Source organism: Bos mutus, chromosome 5, assembly GCF_027580195.1.
Source record: "Bos mutus isolate GX-2022 chromosome 5, NWIPB_WYAK_1.1, whole genome shotgun sequence".
In the NCBI taxonomy this organism is placed as follows: domain Eukaryota; kingdom Metazoa; phylum Chordata; class Mammalia; order Artiodactyla; family Bovidae; genus Bos; species Bos mutus.
In genome coordinates, this window is record NC_091621.1 from 3,448,756 (window position 1) to 3,462,158 (window position 13,403).

At 48.0% G+C, this 13,403-nt stretch overlaps 1 protein-coding gene across 3 annotated transcripts in view; it reads right to left on the bottom strand.

Annotated features, from left to right (window-relative positions):
• Positions 1–13,403, bottom strand: part of ABTB3 (ankyrin repeat and BTB domain containing 3) — a 334,406-nt gene that overhangs the window by 38,351 nt on the left and 282,652 nt on the right. For all 3 annotated transcript variants that reach the window (XM_070370211.1, XM_070370213.1, XM_070370212.1), the window contains 6 exons: positions 11,575–11,664; positions 9,529–9,630; positions 7,470–7,563; positions 7,218–7,353; positions 6,347–6,567; positions 4,442–4,620 (listed from right to left, as the gene is read on the bottom strand). In XM_070370211.1, the coding sequence (XP_070226312.1) occupies positions 4,442–4,620; positions 6,347–6,567; positions 7,218–7,353; positions 7,470–7,563; positions 9,529–9,630; positions 11,575–11,664 (822 nt within the window). The remainder of the gene's footprint in view (positions 1–4,441; positions 4,621–6,346; positions 6,568–7,217; positions 7,354–7,469; positions 7,564–9,528; positions 9,631–11,574; positions 11,665–13,403) is intronic.

Here is a 13,403-nt window from a genome sequence, read left to right on the forward strand (position 1 = left end):
AGTGCTTTTGCTCCAGGCCTGTGTGTGGCTGGCAGCTTTTCCTCACTTAGGTGGTTGCTCACACACTACCTCCTCTGGGAGACTTTTCTTATCATCCTGTCTAGATTAGACCTTGCCTGCCCCACCCCCCGGAGACTACCTCATTGTCCAAGATCATTTTTTTTTTCATAGCATTTATCTTGCTTTCACCCTCTTTTGCTGATTTATGTCCTTGCTTTCTGTGGGTCTGCCCCTTCCCTGGACACAGTAAGCTCCAGGAGGGTGAAGAACATCCCACCACTGCTGTAGCCTAGTGGGCACTCATGACTATGGAATGGATAAATGTCCAGAAGAATTATGTATGCGAGAAATGGCCAGAAGCTCTCTTTGAACAGACCTATTTTTAAACAATGACTGCATTGTTCTACTCCTAGGGAAATCTAGAGAAACTGAATTCTTTAGATACTTAAAGATAAAATTTAGAAGTGGGGATGGGACTTCTTTGGTGGTCCAGTGGCTAAGACTCCATGCTCCTAATGCAGGGGTCCCCTGGTTGATCCCTGGTCAGGGAAGTAGATCCCATATGCCACAACGAAGATCGAAGATCCTGTGTGCAGCCACTAAGACCTGGTGCAGCCAAATAAATAAATGAATAGAAGTGGGAGCAAAAAAGCACATCTGCAACCAGATGTCAAGTAACATCTGACCAAGCACGCGTCAAAGATGGGGAGAAAGCATCCGCTTCACTTGACCGGATGGCTATGATTCTCCGAGTTGACTGCAAAGTGGATTTATTAATATTTACAGGAATTCTATATTCTTGTTCACTACTCTGATAGAACCAGATGTTTGTTCACACAGAGCAGCAGACATGATCTGAACACGAATTTATTAGTGGAGAGAGCAGGAACAATGCATTGCTACTCATGCCTTCCAAGAGGATACTTTCTGAGGGCAGAGCTTTGCAGCACCTTCTCAACTCTCTGCCATCATCTCTCTCCAGACATCTTCTGACCACAGGAATATCACTGTGCTTGGAGAATGCTTGACTTCACCCTGTAGCCACCAGAAACTGATCACCTCTTTTTTGCCCTCTGTAGAACTGTGGTGTTGGAGAAGACTCTTGAGAGTCCCTTGGACTGCAAGGAGATCACACCAGTCAATTGTAAAGGAAATCAGTCCTAAATATTAATTGGAAGGACTGATGCTGAAGCTCCAATACTTTGACCACCTGATGCAAAGAACTGAATCATTGGAAAAGACCCTGATGCTGGGAAAGACTGAAGGCAGGAGGAGAAGGGGATGATGGAGGATGAGATGGTTGGATGGCATCACTGACTCGATGGACATGAGTTTGAGTAGGCTCCAGGAGTTGGTGCTGGACAGGAAAGCCTGGCATGCTGTAGTTCATGGGGTTGCAAAGTGCTGGACATGACTGAGTGACTGAACTGAACTGAGTCAGTATTAATACCACATCTCCCAAAGTCCCTAACAGTCTGTGAGTCTCCTTCTGTTTTGTCAGTTCATTTGTGTAATTTCTTCTTAGAGTCCACATACAGGGGATGTAATATGGTATTTCTCCTTCTCTGAGTTACTTCACTCACTATGACACTCTTTAGGCCCATCCATGTTGCCACAAATGGCATTATTTCACTCTTTTTAATGGCTGAATAATACTCCATTGTATATATGTACCACATCTTCTTTATTCATTCGTCTGTCAATGGACATTTAGGTTGCTTCCATTTTGGGAAGGTCATGTACACACTGCTAGATTTAAAATGGATAACCAACAAAGACCTATTGTATAGCATATGGAACTCTGCTCAATGTTATGTGGTAGCCTGGATGGGAGGGAGGTTTGGGGGATAATGGATACATGTACACGTATGGCTGAGTCCCTCCGCTATTCACCTGAAAGCGAATTGTTATTGTTAATTGGTTATACCTCAATGTGAAATGTTTTTGGTGTTAAAAAAATACCACAATTCACCAGTAGGGGTTGCCATTGACCACCCCCATTCCCACCTCTCCCCCGTTAGGGAAAACCTGACTTTAAAAAAAACAAAACATTTTTGTTTATTATTTCATGCAGTGAATATACTGGAGGAGGGCATGGCAACCCACTCCAGCATCCTTGCCTGCAGAATCCCATGAACAGAGGAGTCTGGTGGACTACAGTCCATAGGCGTGTAAAGAGTCAGACACGGCTGAAACGACTTAGTACCAAGCATGCTGTGAATTTACAATTTATTTGCCCATTCTACGTTAATGGGTATTGGAGGTGTTCCCAATTTTTTCCTATCACAGGTAACATTGCTATGGACACCCTTGTTGTGCATATGTGCTCAGTCATGTCTGACTGTCTGTGATCTCATGGACTGTAGCCTGCTAGGCTCTTCTGTTTGTGGGATTATCCCAGCAAGAATACTGGAGTGGGTTTTCCTTCTCTAGGGGATCTTTGCAACCCAAGGATCGAACCTGCATCTCCTGCATTGACAGGTGGACTCTTTACAACTGAGCCACCTATTTAATATGGACACTCATATATATATGTTACAGACATAGATGGGCTTTCCTGTTGGTCATATAGGGCAAACCTGACTCTTGAATGTGCCTTTTCCCAGACTATTGTCTCCTGACCATGAGTGCTCCTGCCCCATCCCTGGCTCCCCATCCCCTCCAAGATCAGGACAGCTGGACGGAGCAGGCTCTAGTACACGTGCATGTGTGTGGGTTAAGTCACTTCAGTCGTGTCCAACTCCGTGCGACCCCACGGATCGTAGCCTGCTGGGCTCTTTCATCCATGGGAATCTCCAGGCAAGAATACTGGAGTGGGTTGCCATGCCCTCCTCCAGGGGATCTTCCCAACCCAGGAACTGAACCCCCGTCTCTTAAGTCTCTTGCATTGGCAGGCAGGTTCTTTACCACTAGTGCCACCTGGGAAGCCCGCTCCAGTCCATGTCTCCTGCCAAAGGCCCCTCCCTCCTTTCTTTTAGGCCTCTAGCTACTGCCATCAGCTGCTGCTGGGTGCTCGTTGCGGGGGTGGGTAGTGGTTGAGTGGGACCCAAGGCACCTGCGGGAGTGCTAGCAGTGTTCTATTTCTTGGTCCGGAAGCTGATCACACAGGTAAGTTTGCCTTGTGAAAATTCATTAGACTCCACAGCTATGACCTGGGCACTTTCCTGATGTATGCCATACTTCAAAATAAATTTACTTTAAAAATCCATAGAGTAGGTCTCCTTAATACACAGCAGGCCTTAGTAATTTCTGGAATTCCCATTACAGCCCATAGAAGGAAAAAAAAAAACAACAAAACCAAACCAAAAACCAATTACAACACCAGACCCTGGGAACAGACCCAGCAATGTTTTTCACTAAGGTGGCCTCTTAGGTAATTTCAGGGCTTATCTATTTATTTCTTTTCAAGCTGGGGGGATGGGTGAGGACTGAGGGGCAGGGAGAGTTTGGTTTTGAAATGCTTCCAGTGGGTTCTGCTCTTAGTGGAATCGCTGAGGCTCATTACCTGAGGCCTGGCACACCTGCTCCCATTCTGGGTCTAAGTGGGGCTTGACATCAGGCACATATCCAGCCCACAGGGGCCCCTAAGTCTCTGGTGCTAATGAGAATAACTGAAGGGACCCACACTGGACTCTGGGCCAGGTGCTCCGAGGCTCAGAAATCAGCAGGACATGTTGCCGGGGCTTTGCTGTGGGCCGTCCCCCACACCCTACAGAGCAGGCTGCTCCACACTCCCCTCCCGCCTCTGGCAGGGAAATCCATGCAGCCCTTTTGGTTCAGAGGCCTAATTCCCTGACACTTCACAGCCTCCACTGTCTTAGAAGGACCTGTTGTGCAGGGGTTGCAGCATTTTCCCGATGCTGGGAACGAAGTGTCAACAGAAACGCAGGGGCCCTTGAAGAATGGGTGAGTGAGCCTTAAGGGCTAGGCACGTGCTGTCCTCAGACCTGAAAAGCCTTCTTGGGGCCTGGCTTTCCAGGGACCCCTGTGGGGTCTGCATCCAAGGCAGTTACACCCATTTCCCTCTTCCCCTTGAATTTCCAATGTCCTATGTCCTACTGTCTGTCCAGGCCCGCCCTGGTCTCAGCATCTCAGTGACACCTTCCCCCAACCTTCCCACACTCCTCAGAGTCTTTGCCACCCAATTTAACACTGTTTCACAAGCCACCTCAGGTACCCTTGGGCTGTACCACCCCCACTTTTGTGCAAGTTCCCTGGCTGCAAGGTATCCTTTACTTTGTCCCATGTGCCCAAGTGCCTGGGACGGAACATGTGCTCAGCAGAGCAGGTGCCTTGCAAGTGGCCGCACAAGCAGCTGTAAGCAGCCAGGGTACCAGACCAGTGCACCAGAGCAGTGACTGCAGGGTTCCCACCCGAGGGGCAGGAAGGCCAAGATCAGAACCCCCCGGCTGTGCTCTCTGCCCACAGGAGCCCCTCATACCTTGCTGGCCTTCAAGATCTCAAACATCAGGGGCAGGCCCTGGGTGACCAGCTCCTCCGTGTACTCTTCCTCCTGAATGGTCTTGAACTCCTTCAACAGGCACTGAATGAGAGGTCTGCGGTGCTGCTGGAAGGCGATCCGCAAAGACTCCAGCCACGTGTGCAGGGTCCACGGGACACCTGGAAAGGGGGAGGGCGGGGTGAGGGAGGAGGGCAGACAACAACCAGAGGAGAAGGCGTGTTTTTATGTGGAAGCTGGCCTTTCCTGAGGACATTACCAGATCATGAGACCAAGAGACTGCCTTTCATTGCATAGAGTCAGAGCTGTTTTGTTTCTTCTTTCCCAAAGACTTGCAGAAGTTAAAATTAAAGGTCATAATTTGAGTCCGTTAACTATGGGTATCTAGTTGTACACACTCCTCGTGTTATTAGGGGCTGCTGCTGCTGCTGCTGCTAAGTCGCTTCAGTCGTGTCCGACTCTGTGCAACCCCATACACGGCAGCCCACCAGGCTGCCCCGTCCCTGAGATTCTCCAGGCAAGAACACTGGAGTGGGTTGCTGTTTCCTTCTCCAATGCATGAAAGTGAAAAGTGAAAGAGAAGTCGCTCAGTCGTTGTCTGACTGTTAGCGACCCCATGGACTGCAGCCTACCAGGCTCCTCCGTCCATGGGATTTTCCAGGCAAGAGTACTGGAGTGGGGCGCCATTGCCTTCTCCATATTAGGGGCTACATAGTTTACAAAGTATAATCACCATGTAGAATATTGAAACTGTAATGCAGACTGCAGCCTTCTGAGTTCTGACCTCTTCCTTCCCCATCCCCTCTGCCTCCATGCCCAGAGCTTCAAGCTGGTGAAACCCACAGTGGATCTCACTGTCAGCTGCTCTGGCCAGGGAGGGCATTTCCATTTGAATATGAAGACACAGGAGGATACCGCTGCCGTGTGCAAAACATTTCCATCTGCAGGCACTTCATCAGGTCTTCCTCCCTTAATAGAAATCTCTCCAGCAGCTGATGGCTGTGACTCGCTTCTCCCCCCACCGTGAGGCTGGGGCACCTGGTACTGCTTATAAATGCACCATTCAGAGTCTTGAGCCTCAGAATCCAGCTACACAGGCTGCCAGGGGAATGGCATAATATCCCCCATACTCAACAGCCACTCTCCGAGAGAGACAAGTTTCCAGAATAGCACTGGAGGCCTCAGCCTGCCTGACCTGCTACACCCTGTGCTTGCAGCCCTTGCTCCGCCCTGCTGTTTCTGGGCAGGGCTGGTGCCATTAGCTGGGTGAGGGCTGGGCTAGCCCATTCCCCAGATGCATGGAAGAGATGCCCCTGGGCTAGCCTGCTCAAGGGAGAGACACCCAACTTTTCCTTTGGCATGGCTTTGCTCCTGTAGTCGGGGGAGTCCCACTAGGGACCGGATGCCCTCATCCTAGCTGATGCTAGCAGCTGCTTCATGGATCTGAGTGCTCTCAGGCAGCGATTCTCCAACCACTGGGAACCACCTGGGATGATTGTTAAATATAAAGATTTCCAGCCTTTATCCATCCAGACCCTCGACAGCAGAGCCTCTGGGTGTAGGGCCTGGCAATCTGTATTCAGACAAGCTCCCCAGGTGATTCGGATTCCTAACTCAGGGTCCAGGGTTTGGGAATCGTGGAAGGGTGCCTTGAGGATGGGTTTCTGGGGCCGGCAGAATGCTGCTGTCTATGGGGACCATGTGGGGCCTTAGCCCAGAAGTGCTCCAACCAGCAAACGAGAAGTTCCCTGAGCTGCAAGGGGTGTGTGCACAGGGGTGTGTGCATGTATGTGCGTGCATATGTGTGTGTGTGCATGCGCATGTGGGTATGTGACCTGGAGCTGGGTGGATGCACCGTGCCCAGTGGTGGAAGGCCCCCAGACTGACCTATGCTCCTGATATCAATTGTGACATCCACGTAGCCATGCTCAGCGCTGTGATACATGGCCTCCCTCAGGGCTCTGAGTTTCGCCTTGCTGTTGCGGCTGGCGCACAGGGGGGGCGGGGCTGTCTCTGCCAGGTCAGTCCCCTCAGCCAGAATCTCCTCCAGGGACAGGATATCACTCTTCTCCTTCTCTGGCTGAGCGAGCAGTTTGCGGAACACATTCCTGTCAATCATAAACCCAGAGAGGAAGACACTCAGAGATGCAAGGGCTGTGCCAGGGTGGGGGCGGGGCGGGGCGGGGGATGTGGGGAACCCTCTCAACGTGGGACAAAAGAAGAACGGGACAACTCTGGGGTGGTGGTTTCAGAGGTGTGACCAGGGCACTACTGGTTGTGGCTGGAGGAGATGGTGGGGTGGGACTGGCTGCGTTTCCTTGAGGATGACTTGGGCTAAGTGCTTTCCCCAAATATCTAGAAGGTTCTAGAACTCTGCCTTTTTAACAGTCTGCCTGCACTCCCCCCATGGTGAATTTGCTTCATTTGGGGTTGCGCGTAGTAAAATCTGATGGGGTAAATCCTGAAGGAAATGTAGATGGGAAGTAACCAAACATGAGAGGTTTTATTATTCTTTAAATGGATTCTTCTCACTTCGTAACAGGTGATGTGATGAACTCTGACCAACACTGGCAAAGAGTGACATCTGTGAGATGAAAGCCGGTTGGGGAAGGACCCGTGGACGTGCAATGTGTGAAGTTGGCCAGGCCTGGACTGCCTCTGGGCCCCACATCCAGAGATGCAGTGAGTCTGGGGTAGGCCTGGGAATCTGCATTTTTAACAAGCACCACTTGGGACCTCATGGCCCATCCTAGCCTACCTGTGTCCATGGGCTGCGGCCTGGCTGAAAGAGTTCATATCACCCTGGGGGGTGGTAGAAATTCCATTCCTGTACATGGTTCCTATCAGGGGGTCCGCGCCTCGCTCCAACAGCAAACTAACCAGTTCAAAATTTCCTGCAAGCCCAGAGAAGGGGGTTTGATAAGAGAATCAAGCAAACACACAGTCACAGACACATCAAGGGACAGGGTGCTGGAGCCCCTTGGCTGGGACGAGCATCAGAGACTCTTACCTACGGCGGCTGCAAGCTGGAGGGGCGTTTCTGAATAGTTCTCCTCGCCGTGCTCCACAGAGCCCTCCACCTTGGCCCCAGCGTCTAGGAGGAGCTGTGGAGGAAGAGTGGCCATTGAGATGTTTAAAGGACATGCCAGGAAAAGCTGGTGGAAATCAGTGTGGTGCCAATGTTCCTGCTGTCCTCTGGGTCCATGACCACGTGCACAGGGGGAGGGCAACTGCACCTCAGAGGGTGAACTGAGAGCCTCTCACATCTCCTAGGGCCTCAGACCACTCAAATCGCTCAAATTGTGGTCCATGGACAGTAGCATCAGCATCCCCTGGGAGTTTGTTTGAAATGCGGGTTCTCAGGCTCCACCCCAGAACAACTGATTAGAATCTGCATTTCAACAAGCTCTCCAGGTGATTTCTATGTACATTAACGTTTCTAGAAGCACTGAGCTAGAAGTTCGTGGCGCCACACTGCTAGAGAACTTCCTCTGGGGATCAGTGACAAAAAGCCTCAGAGTATTAGAGAGGTCTCTTAGAACCATAGAATCTTAAGAGTTCTGAAGGACTTTGGGGATCACTGGGCCAACCAGGACAAGAATGCCTTCTGGAACATCCTAGAAACTCAGCTCAGCAAATGCTGAGCTTCCTGGCCAGCAAGATCAGTGAATAAAGTGGCAGAATGAGCTTCCAGGAGTGCTGCTGCGTATGACTCCATTCTGTGCATTCTTTAGGATATCTGGGCTTCCTAAAAATGGAGATTCTGTCCATGCCGGGTCTCACAGTGATGTGCTGTCAGCACTGCTGATGTAAAATGAGGGGGAAATGCCTGTTTTACCTGCACAGGACTACCTGAGGGCATAGTCAGGAGGGGCTGCCTACTTGGCGCTCCATCATGTGTGCACCTGCAGCAGAGAGGTGACCTGACTTCCGTTTGGCTTTGTGTGGCTGCCCGCTGCTCTTATTCCTGATTTAAAGGCTGGGGATGCCACTGCACGTTAAGGGATGTTATTCGTATCCGTTAGGCCACCCTCCAACCCCTTCTTTCTTAGATTCCTCTACTAGGACTGGGCTGGTCATGATGTTCTACAGGCAGAAGTCAGCTCTTGGTGTGACACGTCACACACTCAACCTCCTGAAACATGCCTTTGATGTGTGTTAAGGATTCCCATGACCTAGGAAACAATAAAGGATTCCTATGGAACTCCAAGATTGCCAAGGGGTCCCTGACATACTATTTTCTGCTCTGTGTAATTCTAAGAGGCTTGGACCACATAAAAGGAGGGGAGTTCCTGATGTACCTGAAACTCAGCATTCACTATGGGGCCAGATGTGGTCAGGGAACTGGGGGGTGCTGATCTCTTTTTTCCAATGAAGTAAAGTTTTAAGATCTAGAGTGAACCAAGTTTAAGATCTAGAATATACTGGATGGCTGTCCATTGAATACCAACTCTACAACAACTGGAAATGGTGAGGGCAAAACAACTTATGTGCCCAAAGGATCTTGGATGAGGACATCTCTCCATATTCGGGTATCTGTTTCAGAAGACACACAAGAAAACCCTACCCTAGACCTCTTATGTGGGATTCTCCATAAGTGGGATCCAAGCAAGTGTCATTTGGAACCACTTCCTTGGTGGCTCGGCTGCTTCTTTCCACTGGTTGGAAACCCCTAGACTCTATGCAAGCACTGGGGTCACACCTAAGGGAAGTTTCTAAGGTCTCACACCAGCCACGTCTTAGGTTCACGTTATGACAAGTATAAACAAAAAAATCCACAAAATCATAGCTCAGGCCCCACCCTTGAGCCATTGGGAACAACTTGGTAGGTTTGCCACTCTGTGTGTAAGGCTGCATGTAGGTATGTGATAAGTTCATATTGGTTAAAGCCAGGCCATATAGATCATTCCATATAGTATTTTCATTCATATGATATGAATGTGCTGCATTTCATTGCAATTAACCAATATGAATCTCTGGGGGAATAGGCATGCCGGGAGAGGTACAGATTTGCATAATGAAAGAGGTACAATTAAATGTCAGATGTGGATAGGGAAATACGTTAATACCTGAACTACAGGAATATGTCCATGCAACACAGCAAAAGTCAGAGCCGTCCAATGGCGGGTCTCAGGGTGGACGGATGGATATTTATGAGGAGTACTGACAACCTATAAACAAATTGAAATTATTTTCAAAATGTAACCTTCACAATACTTAGACTAGCAAATCTGACCTATCTGTGGCTGGGCACGCGGGCTAGAGATGTACAGAGGATGTCCTGGAAGGCGCCTTGGGCAATGCTGGAGACATACAGGGTAGTGACTTTATATCCTCTGTGCACAACAAAAACTCCTTTGCTGCTCATTAGAAGAGAGTTAAATGGGTGACTGCTGACCACCTCGAAGGAGTCTTGAAAAAATTGTAATGGTGGCTACAGTGAACCAGCTCACCTGCCTGTCTCCTCTTCCTGCTTAAGGGAGGGCAGGCGTCTGAGAGCTATAGGATGTCAGGTGAGGCCGCCACCATCACATCCACATCTTTAGGGGAAATTCTTGGCAGTGGCAAACCCCACACCAGGGGAGGTCTGCTTCAAGCTTCCAAGTCAAGCAAGACCATCTCCCATCTGATGGAGAAAGATCACTGCCTGGTCACAGCTCCTCCCACACTGTCCTAATTTCATATTTCTGCTGGCTTCCTGGTTGACAAGGACGCTCATGCTACTGGAAACCTAGGCACAAACCTTCCTTGGGCACGAATGAAAAATCTGATATTGGTCTTCCCACATGGGGACCTCAAAACACCCCAGACCAAGATACAGGCTGCAGGACAGACAGGTTAGGGCCCCGTGGGATTGCCTGTCACCCATCCATGGCTTTTCTTCCAAACATCCCCGGGGCCATACAGCTGTGATGTCTGCTGCTTTCAGAAGAGTCGAGTTCACTAATCACTGGCTAGGCAAGGACCTTGAGCTGGGAGCTATGGGATGGGCTAGAGGACCAGAGACCCAAAACTGAGGAGCTCTTGCAGGGATCTGCACGGTGCTTGGGGATTCATAGCAGGGAACAAAAATCCCCAATACTTGAAAACCTATAAGATCCCACATGGTTTTGGATCCAAAACCATATCTACTGCCTGTTTTCCTCAGATGAATATAAAGCATTTTTTTTTTTTTTGAAAGCACAGTACTAAGACTACAAGAGCATCTAATTTTGAACTAAAAAAAAGTTTTCTGGAGTGGCTGAGTTAGCACTTCAGCAAGTCCATCAATCTTCCCAACCTCTGAACTGCTAGAAGAGAGTCGGTTGTTTTATGTCTCTTTTTAGTGAGAGTGGGTCCTAAGACAGCATAGAATATGATCAAGAAGTATAATTTCACCTATCATAAGCCCTGAGGGAGGAACCAATATTAACTGAATTCCAAACTGATGCTCCTCTATATTTATTTCTTCCAACAACTGTCTGAGATGGGTGTAATTATTCTCCCATTTCACAAAGGGAAACACTGTGGCTCAGGAAGGTGAAACTACTCGCCCAAGCAGAAAAGCAAGTTACTAAGATGCGGCAGTTTCAGAATTTGAACCCACGTATCAAATTCTGAAGCCTGTGGGGGCATGCTTTCCACTATGTCACACGGCCTTGAGGAAGCTCTGCAATTAGCTTTAAGACCCGTGGCTTCAGCAGGCCAACCAAGTGGGCCAATCAGGATTCGGTGAGGGAGGGTGGAAGATCTGGGGGTCACAGGGGACGTGGATCAGCTTTGTATTTGGCAGTGGGAAGGGCTGGTGGTTCGGGAGAGCTCTCTCTGCCGGATCCCAGGAGGAATGGATCAGTGGGAAGGATCAGAGACTCGGTATTGCTGAGCCAAGGGAAAAGTTAGAGCTCTGTGCAGCCGCATGGGTTGTTTTAAAATGAAAAATGCTTGCAGGCAGCTCCTTGGAGTCTGGTTGGGCTGGGGCCTCAGGATGGATGGAGGAAATCCAACAGCTGGTCTGACCTATTTGCTGGACTGAGCACCCTCAGTGGTGGCTCTTAAGAGAGAAAGCCCCCCTCTCTTTGCTCGCCTTTCCCGGGGACTGCCAGGCCCAGGGGCCCTGCAGCCCTCTGTACCCTCACCTCCACATTCAGGTCAGCTCCGGCATCCAGCAGCATCTGAACCATCGCCTCGTCCCCACGGACACAGGCGTACATCAGGGGGGTCATGCCCTGCGGTGAGTTAAAAACCAGAGAACGGAGAAGGTTTACAAGGTGGCTGTGTCACTCGACAATAACAAACGGAAAATCTTACTCATGTGAAAGAGACTACACTTGTTCTCCGAATCCAGCATTCTAAAGTAAATGTACAGCCCTACAATCCTCCATATTTTGAAAACCAATATGAAAGCAAGAAGAGAAACATAAATTGTCTTTTTTTTTTCATTTATCTGGGCTTAAGTTGGAGGATTTTGTTTGTTTGTGTGTCTTAGGGTGCAACAGATCTAAGAGTGTTTGCTAAAACAAGTGGCTGGTTTAACTGAAACCTCTTAGGAACTTTCTGGATTCTGTAATATCAGCCCTAAGCTATCTGATCGGTAAATACTGTTTCCATGGCATTTTCTCTGTCAGGATTTAACAAGTGTCGTCTTTGCTCTGTACGGCCTGCTGGTCAGTGTCAAATGAAATTGGTGCCTCTGAATATGACCTCAGCACTCATCTGCTTTGACATTATCATTTACAAGCAAAAGGCAAGAGAATGAGGAATGATTTTCAGGAATTCCATATTTGCCCATGATTCCTGCTTAGTACAAAGTACCATAACCAACAGGAAGTAAGGGGTGGATTTTTCAATAAACAGTGCTGTGAAGAAAGCTATGTGGGAAAGTGTTAAAGTTAGAGCCTTATCTCATACCATACACCAAATCATTTACAGTTTGATTAGAAATGTAGAGAAAAAAATTAAAACCATAAAAGACATGTAACTGAATCTGTTTCTAAAAGGTATAAAAGTAATGGAAGAAAGCACAAAAGAAAGTCTTGACAGCATTGAGGATGTGAGATTGAAAACATAAACAAAATTAAGAGGTAAACAATAAATTGAGACATATGTGTCACATTATCACAAAGGGTTATATGCCTAATATGTAAAGAGCACTTTGAAATAAAGAAGAAAACCAATTAAACTCTAATGAAAAACAAGCAAAAGAGAGTAAAAGATTAACAGGGTACACATAAATAGTTGGAGAGTGTGTACAAGGAAACAGTCCCTGAGGAAGTAATTTGAGATTGAAGACCTTAAGATAAATTGATGCATTTGAGCAACTATTTCCACTTTAAAAAATTTCTCTAATGAAATAATCAGATTTGAGCAAAGACTTGAGTAGTGAGTATATCTCTCTCAGTACTATTGATTTAAGTAATTTGAAACAATCCAACAACTGAACTATGTTTAACTGAACAAATAATATGACCACTTTGTTAGTTGCTCATTCGTGTCTGACTCTTTGCGATCCCATGGACTGTAGCCCCCCAGGCTTCTCTGTCCATGGAATTCTCCGGGCAAGAATACTGGAGTGCCTTGGCATTTTCTTCTCCACGGGATCTTCCCGACCCAGGGATCGAACCCAGTTGGCCCACATTGCAGGCAGATTCTTTACCATCTGAGCCAATGTATCCATTTGAAGTGATTTTAAAGAGAATATTTAATGATATTATGAAGTATCTTAAATACAAAATACTGAAAAAAAGAAAAAATATAATAAATCCCTGTTTTTTAAAAAAATAATGTGTGTGTGTGTATTAGGGCTCCATTGGTGTTGCTCAAAAAAAATTACTAGCTAATATCCCATCTCTGGAACTTGCTGCATGAGCTGCTCATGTGAGAAACAGCTCCATCTGTCTTGTGATTTTCCATCTGGGGCTAACATTGAAAGCTGCTGTTTGTTTTCTCCACGCATGACATCTTTCAC